Genomic DNA, 25123 nt, shown 5'->3' with positions numbered 1-25123 from the left:
CGCTCCACCCCAATGCTCAGCTCTGCCCACCGTGCCCTTTCCTGTGCCGCTGCCTCACATAGCAAGATGCTCCCTTTTCCAGCCATTGTGTCTGCTTTCTGGGCCGGAGAAGGGGAAAGAGCTATGTTAGCGCAGTTTGTCCTTTTAAAATGCCTTGCTGACACCCATGCCCTCTAACTTCCCCATATATTTCATTGGCCAGAACTGGGTTGCGTGCGCACCCATATTTTTAGCTGGGTTCATTGCGATCCCAAACCAAATTGGGGTCTGCTAGAAAGGAAAAAGGGGAGAAGGGTATTGGGTGCCATGAAGTTGACTGGATTGGAATTTTTGGCTAAGAATGTCCTACTTGGTGAGTCACCAGTCCCTTTGCTTCATCCCAAAGTTGGCCACAGTAGAGAATATAGAGTGGAATTCTGCCTAGTTGGGGGTTTCTGCGGATATCAGAAGCTAGGGAGAGGAAGAGGGGTATTCCGGCCACACACCTTCCGCATGCTAATCCTTGAGTCCTCCCCTCTACCTGAAAGCCCTACTCGGAAATGCAGGGTGGGTGCAGGGGCGCAGGACCAGTGGGAGCAGGCAGTTTTGCTAGGCAGGGGAGTGAAGTCCGAAAGCTACCCCAGAACCTCAGCACCTTCCGGGAACCGGGGCTGGGGGCTTAGGTATTGTCCTGCACATCCCATCCTCCCCATGGACAGCATGGTGGCCATGGTCACAGGCCTCTCTCCCTTCCTCCAGGCTCGGCCCAGCTTCCTCCCTGAGGACCACTCACCCTTCCCACCCAAGCCGTCCACCTCGCTGGGGCAGGATCTGTCCTGCTATTGTGGGGCTCACACTTTCTTTCTTTTTTTTTTTAAAAAAAAATATTTTTTATTGATTTCGGAGAGGAAGGGAGAGAGAGAGATCGAAACATCAGTGATGAGAGAGAATCATTGATCGGCTGCCTCCTGCATGCCCCACACTGGGGATCGAGCTCGCAACCCGGGCATGTGCCCTTGACTGGATTTAACCCAGGACGCTTCAGTCCTCAGGCCAACACTCTATCTACTGAGCCAAACCAGTGAGGGCAAGCTCACACTTTCTTAAACGACAGTCTTTGAAGTGCGATAGCCTGATCAGTAGCATCAGCATCACCGGAGGCTTTGTCAGAAATGCACATTCTTGGGCCCACCCGGCCCCTGAGACTCTGGGGGTGGAGCCCAGCCCTCTGTTTCCAGCCCTCCAGGTGATTCTGATGCCCGCTCGCTGGCTGACCACTGACGTAGAGGGCTCAAAGGCTCTGAAACAGCGTCTGGGCTGTGGGTGGCACCCCAAAGGCAGCTGGGAAGGGCAGCACTCTAAAAAGGAGTCCACCTGGCCCTCTACGCTCCAGCACAGGCCAGACCAGGCGATAACGCTGTGAAGACTGAGATTTGGAGTCTAAGAATAACTGTTTAGAGCTAGAAACTGATATAATTTTATAGATTTGGGCACTGAGGCTGAGACAGTAGAAAATATTTGCCTAAACTGAGTAGCAAAAGTGGAACTAGAATTCAAGTTTCCTGAATCCTAAGTGAGAGACCCAATTTTTTTCCAAATGGAAACATCTTTTAAAAAAGGTACTATTTATACCTATTGGGAGAATCTTTTAAAAGAATGTGCTTCTAGCCAAAACCGGTTTGGCTCAGTGGATAGAGCGTCGCCCTGCGGACTGGAGGGTCCCGGGTTCGATCCCGGTCAAGGGCATGTGCCTAGGTTGTGGGCACATCCCCAGTGGGAGATGTGCAGGAGGCAGCTGATCGATGTTTCTAACTATCTCTCTCCCTTCCTCTCTGTAAAAAATCAATAAAATATATTTAAAAAAAAAAAAAAAGAATGTGGTTCTAAGGAGCCATCCTTAAGTGAAGAAAGCCCTGGGGAGGACTCTGAGGTGGGTGAAGCCCTGTCTGCCATGTGCTGTGTGGGCCAGGAGGACCTGCCTGTCCTCACGGTTGTCACTCCCCTTCTCACTGCCCTTCTTCCACCAGCACAGAGGCCTCTCCAGATGAGACCAAGGTCAGGGGCAGTGGGCCTCAAGCTTACTGTGTCTTCAGGGCCCTGAGAACAGGATTGCAGAGCTGGGCAGCTGTGCACACAGCAGGCCAGCCCACCCCAACCACTGGTGGGGCCCAGGGCAAGAGTCCCCACGGAGGCCTACCTACCATGTGGCTACAAATGTAAAAGTTACAAACCAAATAACAAACTTAAATAAAAAGTGTTTTGTCTTCCCCTTTAACAAATGAACCTTTATAAAGACTCGGCAGGCTGGAATATGAGGTGCGGAGAGAACAGGCTCCCACCCCATAGCCCACCCCTCCTCTTCCCGTCCAGGCTGCATCCCAGACTTGGAGGGGCCTGTGCATGTCAAGTGGACACCTCGGCCTGTTCATCTCCTGCAAAGAGCCACCTGTGACCACCGTTGGGAGGCAGGACCTGGAGAAGGGAGAGGCCTGCCCAGACCTGGAGGCTGGCTCAGGACTGCTCAGGAGCATCGACCTATGAACCAGGAGGTCATGGTTCGATTCCCAGTCAGGGCACATGCCCGGGTGCAGCTCGATCTCCAGTGTGGGATCTCTCATCATTGATATTTCTCTCTCTCTCTCTCCCTCTCCCTTCCTCGCTGAAATCAGTAAAAACATTAAAAAAAAAAAAAAGATGGGGTGTGGGCTCTGGGCGAACGCAGCATCCCTTTTCCTGTGACTTCTCCTGCGGCTGGAGGGGTGCTGTCAGAGAAGGACTTGAGCAGACGCCCCTGAGGGCTGCTCCTCCCAGTGTGGGCACCACCTGGGAGCTGTGTAGAGCTCTACTCTCAGCCACGCTCCAGATCAGCCACAATCAGCATCCTAGCAAGGTTTGGGATTTGTGTGCACACCCAAGTTAGGAAAGCACTGCTCTAACGCACACAACCCAGGCCCAGGGTCTCTCTTGTCCAGGTTTGGGGGTACTAGCAGTAGGTATCAATAAGTATTTGCTCAATGAATGCCAAATGTCACCTGGAACAGGCCTGGTAGCCACCAGTTGGGGTGGCTGCCTGGCTCACAGCGCTTTCATTTCCTTTTTCTCTGCGGCCTCAGTGGCTGTTTTCACTGTGCCCCGGCATGAGCTGATTGGTCCCATAGGAGTCACCTGGCCCATAATGGGCCAATCAGATGATTTCGTTCAGAAATTTGAAACTTAAGCCCAAAAAACAAGCTCCCGGAGTAAGCATGGTGCTGAGTTTTATGTGCAGTATAATCCGGTCTTCACAACAACTTCAGCAAGTGGGTGTTGTTGTTCTGCTTATTTTTCAAAGAGGAGACAGGGCTCCCAAAGCTCAAGGGGGCCGGGGCAGCACCGGGAGGGCTGAGGGATGGGCTGACACTGAGCATGTGGTGTGGGGTTGGGTGGGGTGGTGTGGGGTGGTGTGGGGTGGGGTTGGGTGGGGTGGGGTGGTGTGGGGTGGGGTGGTGTGGGGTGGGGTGGTGTGGGGTGGGGTGGGGTGGTGTGGGGTGGGGTGGGGTGGTGTGGGGTGGGGTGGTGTGGGGTGGGGTGGGGTGGGGTGGTGTGGGGTGGGGTGGGGTGGGGTGGGGTGGTGTGGGGTGGGGTTGGGTGGTGTGGGGTGGTGTGGGGTGGGGTGGGGTGGTGTGGGGTGGTGTGGGGTGGGGTGGGGTGGTGTGGGGTGGTGTGGTGTGGGGTGGGGTGGTGTGGGGTGGGGTGGTGTGGGGTGGGGTGGGGTGGTGTGGGGTGGGGTGGGGTGGTGTGGGGTGGGGTGGTGTGGGGTGGGGTGGTGTGGGGTGGGGTGGTGTGGGGTGGTGTGGGGTGGGGTGGTGTGGGGTGGTGTGGGGTGGTGTGGTGTGGTGTGGGGTTGGGTGGGGTGGTGTGGGGTGGGGTGGTGTGGGGTGGTGTGGGGTGGGGTGGTGTGGGGTGGTGTGGGGTGGTCTGGGGTGGGGTGGGGTGGGGTGGTGTAGGATGGGACACCGTCGTCTGCTGCCAGGTCTCCAGCCCCAGGATGACTGGGCCAACCCCCCAGGAATGGCTGTGTGCAGGGGAGTGACCCGGCTCTGGGAGATGGCTGTGGCCGGGGAGGATGGGTGGCCGGGGGACCGAGGAAGGGCAGGAGATGTGGGGGAGGGGAGCATAGAGAACCTCCATTCCCCAAGCAAGAGCAGGGCGCTGGCCAAGACCAGCCGGGCCATCATGCTCCAGGACAGGCCCGCGAGCTCCCACTGTGAGGACTGCCGGAGGTGAGCCCCCCTTCCTCCCTCCAGTGAGTTAGCAGCTAACTTGCCGGAGGAAAGGTGTGGGCGGCAGATTGTGGGGGCACAGGGGAGGGGCAGGGACGTGTGCATCTTCTGTTCACCCCAAGAGGCTGAGGGGCAGAGGCAGCTGGGCTGCACCAGGATGACGGAGGCCCTGTGAGGCCTGAGGACCGGCCCGTAGGGGAGAGGGCAGCGGGGGCCTCACGGGCTGGAGGCCAGGCTGGACCCTGATTCCGGGTCTCGGGGAACAGGGCTCTGAGGGGAAACTGCCACCTGGGCAGGGATGTGGCCTGGATCTGGGCAGGGGTGTGGCCTGGGGCAGGTCGGCCTCCCACCATCTCAGAAGACAAACCAATCGGCAGGACGTTCTATCAGAACCCACGTTTGGCTTTATTGAAAACACACCATCTCCTCTGGGCACTAACACAGTGGGGGCCCTGCCGTCGCCTCACGTCACACCGCACGCACTCAGGCCACACCTCGGGCGCTCTCCACGCAGGGGCCACACGCTGGCGGCTTTCTAACCCAGGGCAGCCATACTGAGGTACACGTCTCACTGCACGGATCTCGCTTTAAAAAATCAAACATCATCAGTCAGAGAAGAATCCTTTGCTGCCCCAGTGCAGAGGCTCCAAAGCCTGAGAGCAGAGGGGGTCCTCCTGGCCCCTCATGGTGGGGGGGGGGGGCTTGCCCAGCATGGTGGCCAGGACCCTCAGGACGGTGTGGCGATGGCCAGGATGCTGCCAGGGGCCTCCTTTGCGGCTGAGGGATGGCAGGGACCCCACGCCCACAGGTGGGGGCGCAGCACTGGGAGCCCTGCTTGCCGTCAGTGTCTCTGAGACCCCGCAGACTGAGCTGGAAATAGCTCCCGGCCCTCGTGGCTCCCGGGCTGCCGCCGCCGAGGGGCCTGCTCCTGTTTCTTCTCTCTCTTTGGTTTCTCAGGGAGCAACATTCAGGATGAGAGCTCACAGTGCTGGAAGGGTCTTCTGCTCTTCAGACAGCTGTGGCAATAATGGGGCAGAGAGAGGACCCTCTCCAGGCACTTCCGCCGACTCACAGGGACAGGAAGAGGGGCCCTTCCTCTGGGAAAGTGGCTTCAGGTCACCCAGGGCCCTGGCTCTTCTGACAAAGAGAACGGCACCTCCCACTCCCAGGGCCTCAGAGGCCCTCGAGGTCCGGCCGCCCCTACTCCAGGCCCCGAGCTCCGAGGGGGGGTGGGAGGGAGTGTCGCTCGGCTGGTGGAGAAGGGGGTGGTATGAGATGGAGCCGAAGAGGAGGAAACGCAGGAGGAGGGACTCCGGCTGACTGGGCTTCACCCCCGGGCAGAGGCTGGTGCAGCCGAATTCACCGAATGGCAGGGCAACAGCCTGTCTAGCTCTGAGCCTCCCTCCTTACAGCAGACAGATGTTCAGGCAGAACGTTAGACCCTGACCCTGCCTCGGGCCCCAGGCCTCTTAAAAAATCTTACTAAGGAGCATTTCCTTGGTCTGAGGAGCCCTGGAGGGTGTCGTCCCAGTGGCCCAGCCCCAGCCACACCAGCCCAGCAGTCGGGGGCCGGTGGTCCCGGCCACACCGAGCCACACAAGACGAGAACATGGGGCTGCCGTTGGCTCCGTGGAGGGCCTGGCTGCAGCTCATCTGGTGGATGCCGTGGTGGACAGACACAGAGTCCTCAGGAGGGAGGCTGGGACCGAGTCTTGAGGACAGATGGGGGGGCGGGGGCTGATGGAGGGCAGGGCCCTTCTCCAGAGGGGAAGTGGGAACCAGCAGGGAGGGCCCGCAGGCCCTGTCATCTCTCAGCCCCTGGGCGGCTCCAGCAGAGGGGCCCTGTGGGAAGCCCGGCTCAGCCTGTTTCCTTGGTAACTGGCCTTTTCCAAGCCCAAGCCTGCGCGGCCCCCGGTGGCGGGAGCTGCAGGTTTGGGGGGCGGCAGTGCCAGAGGCGGGTGGGCCGCGCCTGGGAGGCGCCGGCTGCCTCAGGTGCAGAGGGACAGGTGGTGCGGGGAGGCAGAGGCTGGGTTCCAGCAGGAGAGACCTGCTCGCCCAGCGCGAGGCGGGGGACTTTTCTTGCACATCCATCTTTTCCCACTTGGAAGCCAGCACAGGCTCTTCAGTGTCGGGTCACAGCTCCGTGGTGTCTCACATTTCCTCTCCCATCACACGCTTCTCGCCGAGTGTCCGCTGGGTTGACTGAGGAGAACGGCCTTATTTATAGAGGTTTCTGGGTCGGTTTCCATTCCGAGGGAGGGGGAGGCTGCCCAGGGCCGCTTCAGAGGGAGAGCTGGAGGCGGCCGGCCGCCAGGGCCAGCGGGAGCAGCAGCGGCAGCGGGGAGGCGCTGGAGGCAGCGAGGCCTGGGGATGAAGCACAGGCGTTAGGCCCCAGGCACCTCGGCTGGACCTGATGGCGCACATTTCCTCGCGCTCAGCTCACCGGCCGCCTCTTTCTATGCTGCTACAATTTTTCTTTCCCGTTTTTTGTTTTTTACATATGCATTCCTTTCAAAATTATAGCGCCTGTATATTTATGTAGTCGCCTCATCCTTTCTGAAGGTTATTTTTAGCCTTTCTATTCATTATCCAGGTCTGTCTGGGCGACACAGCCCATTTCTGCTGCAACTCTCTGCAGCTGCCTGTTCAGATCCCCCCCCCCCCACACACACACACACTCACTTCACCTTGATCATCTGTAGCGACCTAGCGCGCCCTTGAGTTCACTTAAGGCTCGGGTGACAGGCTTGGGAAGATGCAGGGCAACATGGCAGGACGCCTGCTCTTCCTCTGTGGGCTGTGCACCTGCCTGTCCAGGGCTTTCCCAGCTGCCCCGCAGCCCCGGCCCTACCTGCACGGGAGCACTGCTGCGCCAGCATCCCTTCCAGAGCCGCCACGTAGTCGGGGCCCAGCCACTCGAGGTAGGTGGTTCTCTCCCCCACAGGCTCCGCCCGGATGGTGGCGTCCTTGAAAAGCAGATCTTGGCCATGATAGTCGGAGGAGTCGAACATTTTGAACCCGTTCTTATTGTGGTCATCTCCAAACAGGCCCTGGAAGCGCCACATGCAGGCCAGCTTTTTATCTGGGCCCACAACGGGCCGCCCAGGGGCCGCTGCTGTCACTGCCCCCCGGGAGGCGAGCCAGGGAGCAGGGCTTGCAGGGCACCAGACCTTGGCCTGGAATCACAGGCTGGCAGCTCCCCCACCACGGTCATCAGAAGGGATTGGAGTGAGGTGTGAGGAAGCTGCCACAGGGAGGAGTGGAGTGGCTATCAATCTTTTTTGGGGGACTCAAGGAGCCTCTTGAGCAGTGGTTCTCGACCTTCCTAATGCCACGACCCTTTAATACAGTTCCTCATGTTGTGGTGACCCCCCATTTCATTGTTACAAATTGAACATAATTAAACATAGTGATTAATCACAAAAACAATATGTAATTATATATGTGTTTTCCCATGGTCTTAGGCGACCCCTGTGAAAGGGTCGTTCGACCCCCAAAGGGGTTGCGACCCACAGGTTGAGAACCGCTGCTTTACCGGATCTGATGAAAGCGCTCAGCCTTGTTCCCAGAATAATGAACATCCAAACAGGGCCGTCCGCCAGGGCATGTCAGAGAGTTTGGGGGGAAGAGGATGAGGGGGGGTGGGAAGGGGTTTAGGACCAGGACCCTGTTGTCAGACAGCCTGGGTGAAATTCTAGATGTGTTCTGAAAGTGCAGCCACCAGGACTTGCTGGTGGGTTGGATGCAGAGCATGACAGGAAGGCTGGAGTCCAAGATGACTCCCGAGGAAACGGAGAGGCTCAGGTGGGAAGACGAGGGAAGGGCGTCCAGCCTCGGACTTGTTGGAAACACCAGTTGAAATGTCAAGTAGGCAGTTGCTAGATGCCAGTCTGAGGCGGAAGGGTGGGCGGCAGCGGACGGAAGATGCACACTGGGGAGCCATCGGTGTATCGACGGAAGTTAACGGCCTAGGACTGGGCAAGGGCCACAGGGGTGCAGGGGCAGCAGAGGGAGGTTTAGGATTGAACCCTGGGGCACTCCTGCAGTCACAGGCCTGGGAGGCGAGGAGGGACCGGAGGCTGGCAGGAGGGGCAGCCAGGCAGGCAGGTGTGGGCCAGGGCCCGGGGGAGGCTCCAGGACGAGGGAGCTGCGCCCAGTGCTGTGGAGAGGTCAGGGAGATGAGGCTGCGAAACGGCCACTGGACGTAGCCACCTGGGTCCCTGTGCCCTCGACCAGGGTGGTTCTGGGCCGGGTGGGGGCTGGTGTGGAGCCGTCTCCAACCTTAAGGGAGCCCAGAAGGGGAGGACTGGTGGCTCCAGAGCAGAGACAACTCTTTGAAGGAGTTTTGCTGTAAAGGGCAGTGGGATTATGGCTACAAAGGGATGTGAGACCAAGAGAGGTTTTTTTGTTTCTTTTTAAAGATGGGAGAAATAGCAGCGTGAGAGTGGTCCAGCTGAGAAGGGCAAATCAATAATGCAGGAGACAGAGGGGAGAGTGGTTGGAGGGAGGTCCTAGGCTGAGTGAAAAATCACTGAACCCCCGCCCCCCGCAGCCTCAGTGCCTCCTGAGGTCTGCTCCAGGCAGACTGAGGAGTGCGGGGGCTTGGCTCCCCTCCCAGCCACCCCCACAATGACGTGGGCCCTGCCTGGCTCACCTGGGCCTTGTCCAGCAGTCCATACACGGCAAAGATGTTGGTGTCTGGCCGCACCATGACGGCGTGGGCCGGCATCTGTGCCAGGTTGCAGTCTTTGAACTGAAACACCTCGGCCCGGGCCCCATTGGGACACAGCAGCTCATAGTCCTCCGACCGGAGCTCAGCAGCCCAGGGCTCCGGATTGTGGCCTGAGGGGAGGGAGGGGAGAGGCTGCTGTCCTCCTGGACCCCCAAATCCCTGAGTGGGAAGAGGTGGCAGTGTCTGCCCCGCTCCCAGAACCCCCCATTCTCCAATTGGTCTCCCTATTGCCAGGATGAGAGAGCCCGCGGGGTGCAGTGTTGGTAGGAGCCACAGGTCGCAGGAAGTAGGGAGTGCCTACTCAGCGACAGGCGTTTCTCAAGCACTGCTCTGTCCTCACGAGAGTAACGAGGCAGGCAGCCCCCCTCCCATTCTGGGGGTGCAGAACGGAGGCTCTGATCACTCTCAGGGAAAGCACCCCATCGGGTCTCCCAGGGTGCAGGCCTGAGGGTGGGATGCGTGTCTAAAGGTGGAGGTTGACCTCCTCCCCTGACAGCTGACGTTCTCAAACCAGATGGGGTAGAGCATCCTGTGTGGACCGATGAGAGGCTGTTCCAAGGGCCCCACCTGCAGAGAGTCTCCCTCGTTTGGTATGTCTGGGGGGCCAGGACCCTGGGCTTTAGAGCAGCCCCCGTGATTCTGAAGCAGGTTGGCCCAAAGGCTTCCGAGAAACAGTGCCCTTGGGGGTCATCACTTCTGTGTCTGCATGTCTTCACTTGGCACCCACCCTCGCCCCACTTCCCGAAGGAACGTCAGGTGGGCCCATGAGAAGAGACAAAAAAGAAAAAGGAAAAAGGGAGCCCTGGCCAGGGTTGCTAAGGGGCTAGAGCACCAGCCTGCACACCGAAGGGTCGCAGGTTCAGTTCCTGATCAAGGGCACGTACCGGGTTGCAGGGTTAATCCCCGGTTAAGGGCGCGTGAGGGAGGCAACCAATGGATGTGTCTCTCTGACATCGATGTTTCTCTCTCTCTCTCTCTCTCTCTCTCTCTCTCTCTCTCAAATGAGAGAAAAACAGTATCTTTGGGGTCATCACTTCTGTAGTGACTGCACCCCTCCTCCTGGGATGAGTCCCAGGCTCAAATGAGAGAGAGAGAGAGAGAGAGAGAGAGAGAGAGAGAGAGAGAGAGAGATTCTTTCCCCTCTATCTAAAATCAATGGAAAAATATCATCTGGTGAAGAGCAACCAACCGAAAAAATACACAAAAACAACAACAGAAAAGGGAAATGAGCAGCCCTGGAAGGCGGGTGTTCACTGCAGGTGGTTCTGGGAAGGCCTCCCTGACCCCAGAGGGCAGGGGCCAGGACCAGGCAGGTTCCCAGGCGCCTGTAGGACACTCCACCCACCCTCCCGGGATGAGCCCCAGGCTCTTGGTGGAGGTTGGCAGGGGAGAGGGGCTGCGGCAACAGGGCCTGGAGCCCTTCTCAGCTCGGTTGGGAAAACTGGTCTGCAGCCGCGGTGACCTTCACAGGCAGGGGGTCTGAGTTCTGAAATATGAACTGCTGTTCTCCCTGCATGTCTTGCTTTCCCTCCACCCACCTCCGCCTCCCCTTCAGGACTCATCATGCCTTTTCTACACTGAGTTTCCGTGCAGAGATGTGTCAGGAGGGAGTGGGAGTGTGTGGGGTCCAAAGCCTGGGTGTAGCAGGGTCTACAGACAGTGCAAACGAGGGGTGTTGGAGGGAAGTGGCCTCCAGTTTTCAGACGAAAAGATTCCCTGCCGGAGGGAGCGCAGGAAGGGGAGGGGCGTGGTGCATGTGAGGGGCCCTGCACCCTGACAGGACCCCGGTGGCCTCAGGGGTCCTAGAGCACAGAGGTCCTGAGCTCTTTTCCCCAGAAGGAACCCAGAAAGGTGACTCTGGAGGAAAAGCCGCCATGAGCCCTGAACGGGGTGTGCCCTGAACGGGGTGTGCCCTGAATGGGGTGTGCCCTGCCTCTCGGGCTGGGGCTGCAGCATGGCTCCCCTGCACCCGGCATTGACCTGCTCGGGACTAAAGACCAGAAGCTGCTGTGAACTGATGCCCCTGGAGAGAGGCCCCTGCCACCCCACCCCACCCCACTCCACCCCTTGGCACCACACAGATACCCCAGTCACTCCACCCTGGGAGATTCCTGGTCCCTGAGTGAGACTGAGTATCTACCATTTTGGTGGAACATGGATTTGGACTCTGGACCCGTAAGGACTGCCGTGTGCCCTGTGTCCCGGATGTGTGGCCAGAGGTCTGTTCTAACCATGAGGCTCTCAGGGCCCCGGGATCCCCAAGGGCCAGAGACTTCTCAACTCCGTCTCTCCTGTTGCTGCTTGGCCCCCAATCCCAGCAACACCTGGTGCCTGGATTGTGCTGGGGATGGGGAACAGCCCCCCAAATCGAGCCTTCCCAGTCCCCAGCATGTACCATCTGTGTTGTCAAAGACGGTTGTGTGCTTGACAAAGGCGACGTCCCCCGCGTCCTCAGCCAGGCACCTGCCACGCAAGAGGCCAAAGCGGGTGTCAGCAGGAGGGTGCCAGCCCTGTGCCCGGCCCCAGGCCCCTGCCAGGCCCCCCAGAGTACCTGAAGGCGCCGCTGTAGCCGAAGTACCTCTCCTGGCTGTTGCCCACACACTTGTGGCGGCCCTGCTCGTCCCCCACGCAGAGCGCACACAGCGAGGACGGGTAGCGCCCGGGGTTGTTCACGGGCACGCAGCTGGCGCTGAAGAACTCGCTCACGGCTGGGGAGCAGGGGAAGGGTGGGGCTCAGGGGCCTGCGCAGAAAAGGCCTCCAGGAGGGAGAGGGGAGGGCTGCTCCCCACAGGTTTGCCCACCCTGCCTGGCCTTATGGCTCAAGCCACCCATCTGCCCACCCAGCTCAGAGTAGCAAGGCCCCTGTGGGGAGAAAGCAGAGGCTGTCTAGATACAGGAATCCCACAGAAAACCTGGTGAGTGGCCACCCAGTCTTCCCTGGAACTCCCTCAGGGATGGGGAACTCACTACCTCATCAGCTAGTCGGTGCCAGTCAGAGCACCTGCCCAGCTGTCTGGGAGTGGAGGCAGCCAACCCCAGCACCCTCTGTGTGCTTGTGGAGGTGACTAGAAACAAGAGCGGTGCCAGCCAGGGCAGAGGTGGGCGCGCATCAGCCCAAGGATCGTGCCAGCTGCCTCCTGCCCTCCTCGAATGTCCATGATTTAACACGTGGGGGCCCACAGATGGCACGTGGGGGTGCGTAGTAAGGTGTCTTCTTTAGCACTTACACAGATGGAAGCCACTAGCCAACCCCCCAGGGCTGCTGGTGGTGGGAGCAGGCCCCCTGCACACCCCGCTCCCCATACTCCTGGAGCCGGTTCCACTCTGGGTGGTAAGTGGGGAGGGACACCATGGCACCCTCCACAGACCCACCAGGCACCCCGACAGTCACCAGAGTATTTCCCACCCTCCCCTGTCACGGAGGAAGAGGAAACCTCTCTGGCTGCCTTCTGTGGGTCCTGGGGGAGAGGGCCCTCGACCCCCGCCAACCCCAAGGAGGCTCTGCGTCCCGCGGAGGGTGGCACCTGTGAGCACGTCGCAGTCCCTGGGCTGGATGAAGCCCCTCCGCACGAGGGCGCCCACGGGGATGTCCCAGCCGGCGGGGCTGCCCAGGGCCGATTGGCAGGAGCGCTTGCCCCGCAGCTCGCTCAGGCTGAAGGCGGCGGAGCTGTTCCTCTTCACCACGGCCACCACGAAGTACGAGTTGCTCCTGTCCTCCGCTGGGCGGGCGAAGGGGACGCCCGTGAGGCCCCTTACCCGTGCCTTCCTGGCCTCAGCTGGGCGAGTGCGGGGGGGCACATCCCGGGACCCTTCTCCCCGCCGCCCTCCTGCCGCTCTGCGCCAGGGGTGCCCTGCCCGGTCACAGGCTCAGCGTGCCCAGGCCTGCGGGCTGGTGGGGGTGCAGGAGCACATCCCAGGGGTCCCCCCTGTCCCCCCGTCATGGAGAAGCAGCTCAGTTCTTTCTCCCACCCCCGCCCCTGCCGACACTCGTCACCAGAGGGATTTCTTTCTTTCCTTACACCCGGGTGGCATTTTCCTCGCCTCCTGGGAGAGAGGTGGAGGCTCAGCCACGGCTGCAGAAGCATTTTTTCTAAGCCCAGAGACTTTTCACAACTGGGTGGAAGGGACCGGAGGTCGTGGCTGAAGAGGACAGAGCACCAAGGCCTCAGCCCAGGCCCTTCCAAGGGGCGAAGGTGCCATGAGCCGGCAGGGAGGGGGGTCGCCTCTGTGAGCCGCATGGTCAGGCTGGACGGGGCCGAGGAGGCCTCTAGTCCAAGGTCGGTAAACTCATCGCCTGTCTTGTACGGCCAGGGTGACAAGCTAAGAATGGCTTTGATATCTCTAAAGGTTTGTTAAAAAACGAAGACGCGTATGCAGCAGGGGAAGAGAGTGTGGGCTGCAAACCTGAAGCGCTGACCCTTCACAGACCTTTGCTGACTCAGCCAGACTTTCAGTAACAAATGGGAACACAGGCCTGGGGCCGGAGAGCTCGCCTGTGACAGCCACAGCCCGCCCAGGCCAGAGGCACTGAGGGAGAGCTGGAGCTTTCGGAACAGCCGAGAGGGGAAGTTTCTACACGTGTCAATATCAACCACCTCCCAGCCAAAGCCAGCAGCCTGGCCCCTGCACTCACGGGCGTACTGCTCGCCAGCCGCCGGAACCAGGCCGTACGCCTTCCCCGCGGTGTAAATGTCCTCACCCCTCAAGGTCACAGCGTCGATCTGCCCAGCCTGCGGGGGGACAGAAGGGGTGGCCAGGATGGGGTGGGCTTCAGGATGGCTCTGGGTGTCGGGATCTGATGGCGGTACCAGGGCCAGGTCTCTTGTGGGCTTTGGCTCAGACTCCCTTCCCCTGTGACCCCATCCTGCCCCATCAGCATGTGAAGATGCGTGGGCAAGGGGGGGGGGCACCTGGAGGACCAGAGGCCTGGGGCCAACCCCCACCAGCACTCCCGTTCATGGGTGTCTTTCATTCTTCCAGCAAATGTTTTCTGAGGGTATTCTGCTGCCAGGAGAGGGTCCCTGGCTGTGAGGGTCTGCTGAGCAGAACCTAGCATGAACCCTGCCCTCTTGCTTGGTATGGGTTCTCCCCACGGAATGCCCGCCCTCAGAGGCCTGGGCGGGACACTGTATCTCTAGCCCCTGGCCAAGGATGGGCACACAGCACGGGTGTAAGACGTATTTGTGGAATGTGAGTGCAAGTGGGCGAATTAGAAGGAAACAGTCTGCGGGCCTGTGAAGGAGGCTACAGGGCTGAGGGCTGAAGCCCTTCCCGACGAGGCAGGTGGACACCCTGAAAAGAGCTCCTCACCATCCGGTCCCACCTACTTGCTCTGAAAAAATAGGAGGGATCTGGCCAGTGTGGCTCAGTGGTTGAGCATCGACCTATGAACCAAGAGGTCACGGTTCGATTCCCAGTCAGGACACATGTCCGGGTTGCAGTCTTGATCCCCAGAGTGGGGTGTACCAGAGGCAGCTGATCAATGGTTCTCTCTCATCATCGATGTTTCTATATCTTTCTCCCTCTCCTCTCCTCTCTGAAATGAATAAAAACTACATGTTTTTAAAAAAAACAAAACAGGAGGGGAGGAGTCCAGGAACCCAGGAGCTGCGGGGACATCTGTGGCCATGGTGGGAATTCATCCCTGACTGCAGGGCCTCACGCCACCACCGAACCCTAGCCTCTGTCTCCAGTCAGAGCAGCAGGACAGGGCGGAATGGGCCTCTGAGACCAGGACCAGTGCTGCTGGCTGTGGGTGGCGGGCATCGTAGTGGATATCACCACGTCACTGTCATGGGCCATGACAAGCGTTAAAGCAACAACAAAAGCCCCTAGAAGGTAATAGAACAGGAACGATCAGCATACAGTGTACTTAGTAAGGGGAATACTGGTTTCTTTCATGTCACGCTATATAAAGAATTTTTAACTTATATATCTGAAAGAGTTTTGTGTACTAGACTGTGACCTATGTAAAAGGTATTTCTGAGTATAGGTCGCTGTCAAAATGTTGAACAAACAATGACCCAAGCCCACCCCCATTATGCACAAGGCGACACTGAGACGCAGAAGGGAGAAGGGCTTGCCCAAGGCTGCAGGGTCAGCGAGGGCCGAGCTGGGCAGGTCTCACACTCCTACTCCCGGCCACCGACCGCTCAGTGAGGAGGAGTCCCTGTGATCCCCGAGGGAAACAGCCCCCCTCTGCCTGCTCCCTGGGGTGGGGTGGCGGGTCCCTGTGGGTCCTTTCTCCTCCCCTTTCCCTGTGGAGTTGTCACAGGAGACCTCCTCCTCCCCAGGCAGCTCTGTGGGGCAGGGGGAGGGCAGGTAAGGACCATCCCAGGCACTGCCACCGCTCTCCCGCAGGTCCCGTTCTGCCCCTCTGGTCACGGCCCCCACCTGGATCCGTTCCATGCAGTGCTGGGGGGACTCGGCCGACACACACTGGATCTCCGGCCTGAGCGTCTGCCGGCTGAAGGCCACAGCCATGTCCCCACACTTCTGGATCTCAGGAGTGGACAGCACACACCAGTGCAGGTAGCGGGGCAGCCCTGTGTGAGTGTGGGCATGTGTCACCGCATACTCGCCTGCCGCAGGGGCCGCCCTGAGCATGGCCTGTGGGGTCGGGGCCGTGGGGGCTAGTACCTCAGCAAGAAGAGCTTGGAGTCAGACCCCAGGGAAATGCTGGCTTTTCCTGGTTAGCAATAAGGGGTAAGGTTTTTAACCGTCTGATCCTGTGTCTACATACAGATCAGGATAATGCCCTCTTTCTTGGGGCTGCGGGGAAGCTTGAGGCAGACCATGGCTGCCAAGGATCTAACACAGTGGCACACCATTTCCCTGGTGGTAGGTGGAGGAGGCCTGGGGATGGGCTGGAGGCAGGAAGCCCGTGTGTAGACTACCGCAGAGTCCAGGCTCTCGAGACAACGCCCGAGCCAGGGCCGTGGCCATGGTGGAGAGGAGGAGGAGTGAGGCATGGAGGGAGAACAGGATTTGATGACTTCAGTGCTGAGGGGTAAGGCACCTTTCCCCAGACAGACCCTGATGGCCTGGATCCCACCCCTGAGAGGCGGGGCTTCCAGGGAGCCCACCACCCATGCAACTCTAGAGATACTTCCTCCCCACACCCCAGAAGCAGGACAGTGGAAGTGACAGGTCCAACCCCCCTCCCCCGCCACCCCCGCCTCCCGGGGTGGTGTCCTCCCTGGCCACCCCTCCAGGAAGCCCTGCCATGCTTGCAGGCAGTCAGGCTGGGCTGGAACCGGAGGGGAAGAGACAGCTGGACTTACGGTTGGAGTCACAGAGGAGACCCTTCATGGTGCGCAGGTACTCAGGGCCCAGCCATGCCTCGTAGGTCTGTGTGGCGATGGGCACCAGCTCAGAGGTGGCGTCTTTGAAGAGCAGGTTCTTCTGGCCATAGGCCTCAGAGCTGAACATCTGGAAACTACTGTTCTCATGGCTGAACAGACGCTGTGTGTCAAGGGGGGCTGGTGAGGTGCTGCAGGGGTGCATCTCTTCCTCCCAGATCAGCCACCACCTCCTTCCTCCTGTGTCCTCGGGTCAGGAGCTCACTCTGAGGACGGGGTGAGGTGCCACCTGCCCCCTTCTGCTGTGTTCCCCAGTGTGTTCTGCCTTGTCACACTCAGCTGACTAGACATAGGACTCAGGGCCCAGCTGAGGGATGGTACCAAGGACCAGCAATGGGTGTGGCCGTGGTGGCATGAACAGGGCAAAATTAAGCTGGTGGGCCCAGCAGTCAGTAACTTGTCGCTCTTGTAAGCAGTGGTTTAGCAAAACATTAGTCACCATATGTAATTACGGGTGTACTCGGACATTTATTGGTTTTGCCATTTTGTTTGTTGGCCCCTATGTTCCGGTTTTGCTTTTCAGAGTTAGCTAGCACAGTCAGTGCCTCCTACACTGACCTGGCCTGAGGTTGGACACCACAGAGGCCTGGGTCCCCAGCTGGGGTGTGTCTCAGGGGAGGGCCTCTGGGGCCTGCCCCTCCAGCTCTGGCCGGCCCAGCTTCAGTGTGGCTCTAGCCTTGAGCTCCCACCCTGGTGAGAAACAAGAAGCCCAGCACCGCTCAGGAAGCGGAGTGGGACGCCTGGAACTCACCTGGCCTTCGTTGAGCAGCCGGAAGATGAGGCCTCCGTCGGTGTCAGCCCGGACGACCACGGCGTGAGCGGGCACCCGGGCCAGGTGACAGCGTCTCCATTCCGTGACGTCGGCCCGGCTGCCATCCAGGCAGAGCAGCTGAAAGTCCTGTGACAGCAGCTCCTGGCCCCAGGAGGGCAGGGTTTTTCCTGGGAAATTGGGAAGCCTCTGGTGAGCGGACGGGGAGGATGGTGGTGTGTGTCTCTTCGGAGGGCCTCAGGGATAGCCCATGAGAGGGAGCCTGGGGAGAAGTTAGGGCAGCGGTTCTCAACCTGTGGGTCGCAACCCCTTTGGCGATCGAACGACCCTTTCACAGGGGTCGCCTAAGACCATCCTGCATATCAGATATTTACATTACAATTCATAACAGTAGCAACATTACAGTTATGAAGTAGCAACGAAAATAATTTTATGGTTGGGTCACAACATGAGGAACTGTATTTAAAGGGCCAGAAGGTTGAGAACCACTGAGTTAGGGTGTCATGGGCCACAGCCCTAAAGTGAAAAGAAACTCTTTCAGGGGGTTAGAACCCAGAACTTCAGCAGGGGGTAAGAACCAGAATCACACCAGGAAGTAAGGAACCTAGAACTTTACCTGAAGCTAAGAACCCAGAACTTGACCAAGAGGTGAGACCAGAACTTGACCAGGAGGTGAGACCAGAACTACACCAGGAGGTGAGACCAAAACTTTATCACAAGGTGAGACTAGAACTTCACCAGGAGGTGAGACCAGAACTCTGAATGGAGAGAAACTTGGTGGCTGTACAAGACCAGGTGTCTTTTTAAAAAATATATATTTTATTGATTTTTTACAGAGAGGAAGAGAGAGGGATAGAGAGTTAGAAACATCGATGAGAGAGAAACATCGATCAGCTGCTTCCTGCACATCTCCTACTGGGGATATGCCCGCAACCAAGGTACATGCCCTTGACCGGAATCGAACCTGGGACCTTTCAGTCTGCAGGCCGACGCTCTATCCACTGAGCCAAACCAGTTGCAGCAGTTCTCAACCTGTGGGTTGCGACCCCTGAAAATACATCCTGCATGTCAGATATTTACATTACGATTCATAACAGTAGCAAAATTACAGTTATGAAGTAGCAACGAAAAAATTGTATGGTTGGGGGTTACCACAACGTGAGGAACTGTATTCAAGGGGCGCGGCGTTAGGAAGGTTGAGAACCGCTGGGGCAAGACCAGGTGTCTTTTTTTTTTTTTTTTTAATTGCTTAAAGTATTACAAAGGGTATTACATATGTATCCATTTTATCCCCCCGCCCTAGACAGTCCCCTAGCCTCCCCTATCACCCAGTGTCTTATGTCCATTGGTTATGCTTATATGCATGCATACAAGTCCTTTAGTTGATGTCTTACCCGCCTACCTCCTGCCCCCCACAGGTGTCTTGATAGACTGTGTCTACTTCCTTAAATTTTCTACCTCACCAATTTCTACAAAGATGGATTTGAGGTTACAATACAACACGTATTAAGAATGCTATTTATTAAGGATAAAAAGAGTAAGAGAAACGTAAGGTGAGAGAGAAGTGCCAGGAGCTCATTGCTGCCATCAGGCATGAAATCGGCTCTGAGCAGAGGGCAGTGGGCAGGACGCCATCTGGAAACAAACTCTGACAGAATCCGTCCAGAACCACGTCCCAGAGAGAAAAGGGTAACTCTTCGAAGCTCCCCCCCACATATTAATCCAATATTAATCCATCTACTTATATTATGGTATATTTCCTTCACCTCCAAATCCTTTTTCTATTCTAGTTTCTAACCATTTTAAATATGATTAAGGGCATACTTGATAGCAAATCTTAGGAAATCTTATATCTTACATTTTTTCACTTGTCATTTTAAAGTAATTTTCCACATTGTTGTAAACTTTCCATAAAACTCATTTATAATAGAAAACAAATTTACTGGAGAGAGTGAATATTGACACCAAATAGGAAAATTAAGAAGACTAATTTTAAAATGAGGATAAGCATCTACTAGTAAATGGAAGGGAAAAGATTATTTGTGGGATCATGAAAATTCTGTTCACCCCAAAGCTATTTAAAAACAAAAATCCACCATCAAGAGGGTAATAGTTTGGAAAACTCCATAAAGGTCATTTTTAATGACTGCATAATAATTTATAGCACTCTCAACAATAATTATTTTGTGTCATTCTCTCCTGCTCCCCAACTTTCCTCTATTTTTAAACTGTTGCAAAACCCTTGTATAAAACTCCGGGGGATCATTGGCCTTCCTGTGAGACAAATGCACCACGCAGGTATTTTGACCTGCCATTCCTGTTTCTATGCTAGGGGCAATTAGAGTCATATTACTCCACTACTTTAGACATTTGTGTCAGTTCCACTCTTTTGCTCTTACAAACTGTTTTGATGAATACCTTTTAAAAAATTACTACCATATGACCCAGCAATCCCTCTTCTGGGTATCTACCGGAAAACTTTGAAAACATCTGTTTGCAAAGATACATGTACCCCTATGCTCACTGCAGCATTATTCACAGTAGTTAAGACATGGAAACAACTGAAGTCCTTCAATAGATGATTGTTTAAAGAAGAGGTGGTATAAATATACTATGGAATACTAACCAGCCATAAGAAAAGATGAAATACTGCCACATGCAACAAGATGGATGAGTCTTAAGCGTATCCTGCTAAGCAAAGTAAGTCAGATGGAAAAGGACAAATCCTTTCTTTAATTCTAGTTTCTAACCATTTTAAATATGATTAAGGGCATACTTGATAGGCAATCTTGACTTCACTAATATGTAAAATATAAAATAGAAAGCAACAAGTAAACACACAAAACAAATAAAAACTCATAGACACAGACAACAGAAAGGTGGTTACCAGAGGAGAAGGGAAGGAGGGGAGAATGAAGAGGGTAAAGGGGTCAAATATATGGTGATGGAAACTAGACTTTGGGTGGTGAGCACCTAATGCAATATACAGGTGATGTACTATAGAATTGTACACTTGAAAGTTATATAATCTTATTAACCAATGTCACCCCAAACTATATATATAAAAGGCTAATATGCAAAGTGTCCCCTCGGGAGTTCGACCAGGAGACCGGGAGTTTGATCGCTCACTATGACATGCACTGACCACCAGGGGGTGGCACAGAATGAAGGAAGGCAGCCAGAAGGCCCTGACTGGCCCTGATCGCTGGCCAGGCCTAGGGACCCTACCCATACATGAATTTCGTGCACTGGCCTTTAATAGATTTCATAAAAAGATGGGCATTATAGGATTTGCCTTGTCTACCTCACAAAGTTGTAGTAAAACTCTAAAGAAATCATTTAAAAAAATGACTTTCTTAGATTTCCTTAGAATACAATCGAAATTCTAGAACAGCCAATTTTAACCAAATACATCCCTATTCTTTCTCCACCTTCCACATTCTCCTTTGCTTGGCTCATGTTGGGGCCCAAATCCCTGCTGCCTGTTTTCCTTGGAACATCCTGCTCTAGAGACAAGCCCACGCGCTTCCTCTTTCTTTCGAGCACTTTTTTCTTTGTCAAATCTGGCTCCTATTGCTCTCCTTCATGAATGTCAGACTACATGATGGACCTTCTGATTTAAAAGGCAAAGATTAACAAAAAAAGGAAATGATTTCAAAAAATGGACAATGCTCTGACATTCTGGAACAGGCAAAACTATAGAGACAAAGATTGGTGGATGCCAAGGGGGCGGGGTGGCGGTGACTAGAAGAAACTTTTGGAGTGAAGGGTCCATCACAATCACCATCTTGATTGTGGTGGTGGTTAAACAACTGTTAGTTCTGGGCAAAACTCATAGAACTATACTTCAAAAAGGATGCATTTTTGCTGTATATAAATTATATACCTCAATTAAAAAATGATCCTTAGGCAAATCCAAATTAAGAGACATTCTAGAGAAACCAAGATGGCGGCATAGGTTAACGCCGGAGATTGCTGCCTCGAACAACCACTTCAAAAAACAACTACACAACGGAATGGACATCATCCAGAACCACAGGAAGGCTGGCTGAGTGGAAATTCTACAAGTAGGAGGAAAGAGAATATCATACCCAGACTCAGAGGAGGGGCAGCGCTGAAGTGAAATACTCAGGTGCGGAGTGCGAGCGGAGCGGGCTGGCGGCGGAGGGCGCGGTTGTTGTTTTCAATCGGGAGGGAGTTTCAGACTCTGAGCTCCAGATCCGGGCGAGTCTCTAGGGACCCAGACTCAAACGGGAGAAGTGGGACTGTCTGGCTTCGGTCGGAACTCGAAGGCAGCGTTCTCTCTGAGGTTTGCAGCGGTTGCTGGGACTCTGTGAGGCAGAGCCCCTAGGGACGGAACTGAGAGCAGCCATAACTGCCCCCTCCGGCCCGCCGTGTAGATCCCCGGGTACCTGCCCCGCCCAAGCCCTGCCCAAGGCCATTTGCCAGATAGCCTCAGGCAAATGCTAGATTAGCACCACCCTAGAGATCCAGCACAGAAGCTCTCCCACTGCAGACACAGCGGACTCTCATAGCCAGTTAGCCTGGAGGTCAAATCACCCCCGGTATTGCCTACAACAATCAAGGCTTAACTACAACAAGACTGCGCACAAAGACCACCAGGGGGTGCACCAAGAAAGCATAAAAAATGCGGAGACAAAGAAACAGGACAAAACTGTCAATGGAGGATATTGAGTTCAGAACCACACTTTTAAGGTTTCTTAAGAACTGTCTAGAATCCGCCGATAAATGTAGTGAGATCCTCAAGAAATCTAATGAGACCCTCGATGTTATGATAAAGAACCAACTAGAAATTAAGCATACATGGACTGAAATAACGAATACTATACAGACTCCCAACAGCAGACCAGAGGAGCGCAAGAATCAAGTCAAAGATTTGAAATGCGAAGAAGCAAAATACACGCAACCAGAAAAGCAAAATGAAAAAAGAATCCGAAAATACGAAGATAGTGTAAGGAGCCTCTGGGACAGCTTCAAGTGTACCAACATCAGAATTATAGGGGTGCCAGGAGATGAGAGAGAGCAAGATATTGAAAACCTATTTGAAGAAATAATGACAGAAAACTTCCCCCACCTGGTGAAAGAAATAGACTTACAGGTCCAGGAAGTGCAGAGAACCCCAAACAAAAGGAATCCAAAGAGGATCACACCAAGACACATCATAATTAAAATGCCAAGAGCAAAAGACAAAGAGAGAATCTTAAGAGCAGCAAGAGAAAGAAACTCAGTTACCTACAAGGGAATACTCATACGACTGTCAGCTGATTTCTCAGCAGAAACTTTGCTGGCCAGAAGGGAATGGCAAGAAATATTCAAAGTGATGAATACCAAGAACCTACAACCAAGATTACTTTATCCAGCAAAGCTATCATTCAGAACTGAAGGTCAGATAAAGAGCTTCACAGATAAGGAAAAGCTAAACGAGTTCATCGCCACCAAACCAGTATTATATGAAATGCTGAAAGGTATCCTTTAAGAAGAGGAAGAAGAAGAAAAAGGTAAAGATACAAATTATGAACAACAAACATGCATCTATCAACAAGTGAATCTAAGAATCAAGTGAAGAGAACTAGCCCGACTCTTCAAAAATACCAGTGTCACACACACACACACACACACACACACACACACACACACCATAAAAAATTCAAGAAACTGTTCAAAGTTAAAGAAAACTGAAAAGACCTAATAACTAAACACCATTTGTGATTTTACATTAGGTCCTGGCCTGAAAACAATTGCTGCAAGGAACAGAATTGGGACAATTAGTGAATCTAAAACATGGATTGTAGATTAGATAACAGTATTGATATTGCTGTAATTAACCTAGTTATGAGTAACTGGAAAGGAACAAAGGGAAGGCCAAATATATATTTTTATTAAATCTTTTGCTTATTTTTATTTCTTAAATTAAATCTTTATTGTTGAAAATATTACATATGCCCCCCACCCCTTTGTCCCCCATTGACCCCGTTTAGCCCACCCGTTCCCCACCCCAGGCCTTCACCACTCTGTTGTCTGTGTCCGTGGGTTGTGCATCTCTGCACACGGTGCTTTGGTTGATCTCTTCCCACCCACTCATCCTCACCAGGAGGCCAAATACTATGGGCACGCCACTTGTGCAGCTTCCCAGGAAGCTGCAGTCTAGACGCATGCGCAGTGAAGTCTGGGTGGAATAGGGGAGGTACTCGTCTGTCAGTCACACCTGGGAACAGGTCACTGGTCAGAGTCAGTGTGGCCCCTGTAAGTGCAGCATGATAAGGCGGGCAAAATCATTTGGTCTGGCCTTGCCAAGCTATTAGGGGTGAGTTAATTAAATGTTTGACCAAATATAGCAGGCTAATTTTTTTAAAATATTTTTTTTTATTATTGATTTCAGAGAGGAAGGGAGGAGAGAGAGAGAGAAGCATCAATGATGAGAATTATGGATCAGCTGCCTCCTGCCTATCTCCTACTGGGGATTGAGCCCACAACCCAGACATGTGCCCTTGACTGGAATTGAACCCGGGACCCTTCAGTCCGCAGGCTGACGCTATATTCACTGAGCCAAACCAGCCAGGTAGCAGGCTAATTTTTAAGTTGATAATTTTGTGTGGCCCTTGAATAATGTTATAGTATCCAGATGGCTATTGGCAGAAAAAAGTTTCCCCACCCCTGTGAAAGGAATCAGCTCTTTCGGTTCATGTGCACACTTGCTCTTAGTTGACTCTTGGCTTGCGGGGCCCTCATGCTTCTGCATTTGCCCACATGGCCCACAGCCATGTGGACCCCACACACAACGGACTAGGGAACTGCACCGCTTAATGCCACACCACACCCAGCTCCACCAGGGAACGGACACTCCGGACACTGGCCTTGCTCCTAGCTCTGCTGAAGGCCCAGCTGCACATCTCCCAGGACTGGGTCAAGGGAAATGGGACTCTGGGAATCCAGAGATGTAATCCCACTCAAATGAAAATCACCCATCCTCCTGTGCAAACCTCAGCAAACTCTTTTACTCAAGATATAGTAAGGACCCCACTCCCACTCGCTACAAAGAAAGACCATCCACGCATTTCTTGGGTAATAGTACTGTGCCGATGTTACATTTCCTGAGTTTGATAACTGTGCCGTGGCGAGGGCCACATCTCCCGGGTCTGAGGAGGCACGATCTGAAGTATGGAGGGGGTATGACAGGCAGACATGCTGTCAAATGGTTCAGAAAGAACACAAACATATGGAAAGAACAATACGTCAGCATGGCAAATGGAGGGGAGTTCTTTGAATTACTCTTGCAATTTTTCTAAAGTTCAGTTATTTCAAATTTTTTTAAAAATTTAAATGGCAACGATGTCTTGGATCAACACACAACCCCTCGTCCAGGGATAAAGGGCTGACTTCTTTAGAGAAGAGGAAGATGCCAGGAAGATGAGAGTGCAGAGGTTTGCAACCCTTTTTTGGAAAAGCAGAACCCAATCTTCAAGTGGAAACAGAACCTAATGCCATCATCAAACCTGGGCGGGTCAGAGCTGCTCGCCCGGCCCCCTCGCCCGCGGAGCAGTTTGAGCTCCATTGCTGAGACCACCTCGGCCCACTCCTGGGCCGGCCGCCCTCCCACTCACCGTCCGTGTTCTCCAGCACCGTGCTGTGCTTCACAAAGGCCACGTCCCCGGCTCCTTCCGCCAGGCACCTGCAAGGAGAACGCTGTGAGCCTGGCTGGCGCCGAGCTCCCCGAGCCCTCCGCCCTGCCCAGCCTCCACCTCTGGAGGCCTGGCCTGGATGTGGGGTGGCCACGGTGGGCCTGGGCTGCCAGCTCTCTGTGTGGGAGCCTTCCTAGCCTCATCACCTGTGAAGTGAGGGTGGAAAGGTGGCTCCTGTGGGGAGAGATCCTGTGTGACCCGTATAGGTCCTGCACATCCGGGGCCTCCAAGGAGCGGAGCTCCTGTGGCAGCCGCCTCCTGCGCAGGTTTGGAGAGGACTCTGCCCTGAGGCCGGGGATGGACTAGCCCAGTGATGGCGA

The 25123-nt window shown here is 54.9% G+C and overlaps 1 protein-coding gene across 1 annotated transcript in view; it reads right to left on the bottom strand.

Annotated features, from left to right (window-relative positions):
- Positions 1–4645: 4645 nt before the first annotated feature.
- MELTF (melanotransferrin) overlaps positions 4646–25123 on the bottom strand; it is a 29843-nt gene continuing 9365 nt past the window's right edge. The window contains exons 6-16 of the mRNA XM_059687470.1: positions 24726–24793; positions 17086–17273; positions 16257–16437; positions 15367–15518; positions 13607–13703; positions 12498–12692; positions 11525–11681; positions 11369–11436; positions 8896–9083; positions 7093–7291; positions 4646–6605 (exon numbers count right to left, since the gene is read on the bottom strand). Coding sequence (XP_059543453.1) covers positions 6523–6605; positions 7093–7291; positions 8896–9083; positions 11369–11436; positions 11525–11681; positions 12498–12692; positions 13607–13703; positions 15367–15518; positions 16257–16437; positions 17086–17273; positions 24726–24793 — 1576 coding nt within the window. The 3' untranslated portion in view covers positions 4646–6522. The remainder of the gene's footprint in view (positions 6606–7092; positions 7292–8895; positions 9084–11368; positions 11437–11524; positions 11682–12497; positions 12693–13606; positions 13704–15366; positions 15519–16256; positions 16438–17085; positions 17274–24725; positions 24794–25123) is intronic.

The sequence above is a fragment of the Myotis daubentonii genome, chromosome 3 (assembly GCF_963259705.1).
Source record: "Myotis daubentonii chromosome 3, mMyoDau2.1, whole genome shotgun sequence".
Classification (NCBI taxonomy): domain Eukaryota; kingdom Metazoa; phylum Chordata; class Mammalia; order Chiroptera; family Vespertilionidae; genus Myotis; species Myotis daubentonii.
Note: the sequence above shows the minus strand (reverse complement) of the source record. Positions and strands in the feature narration are given on the sequence as shown.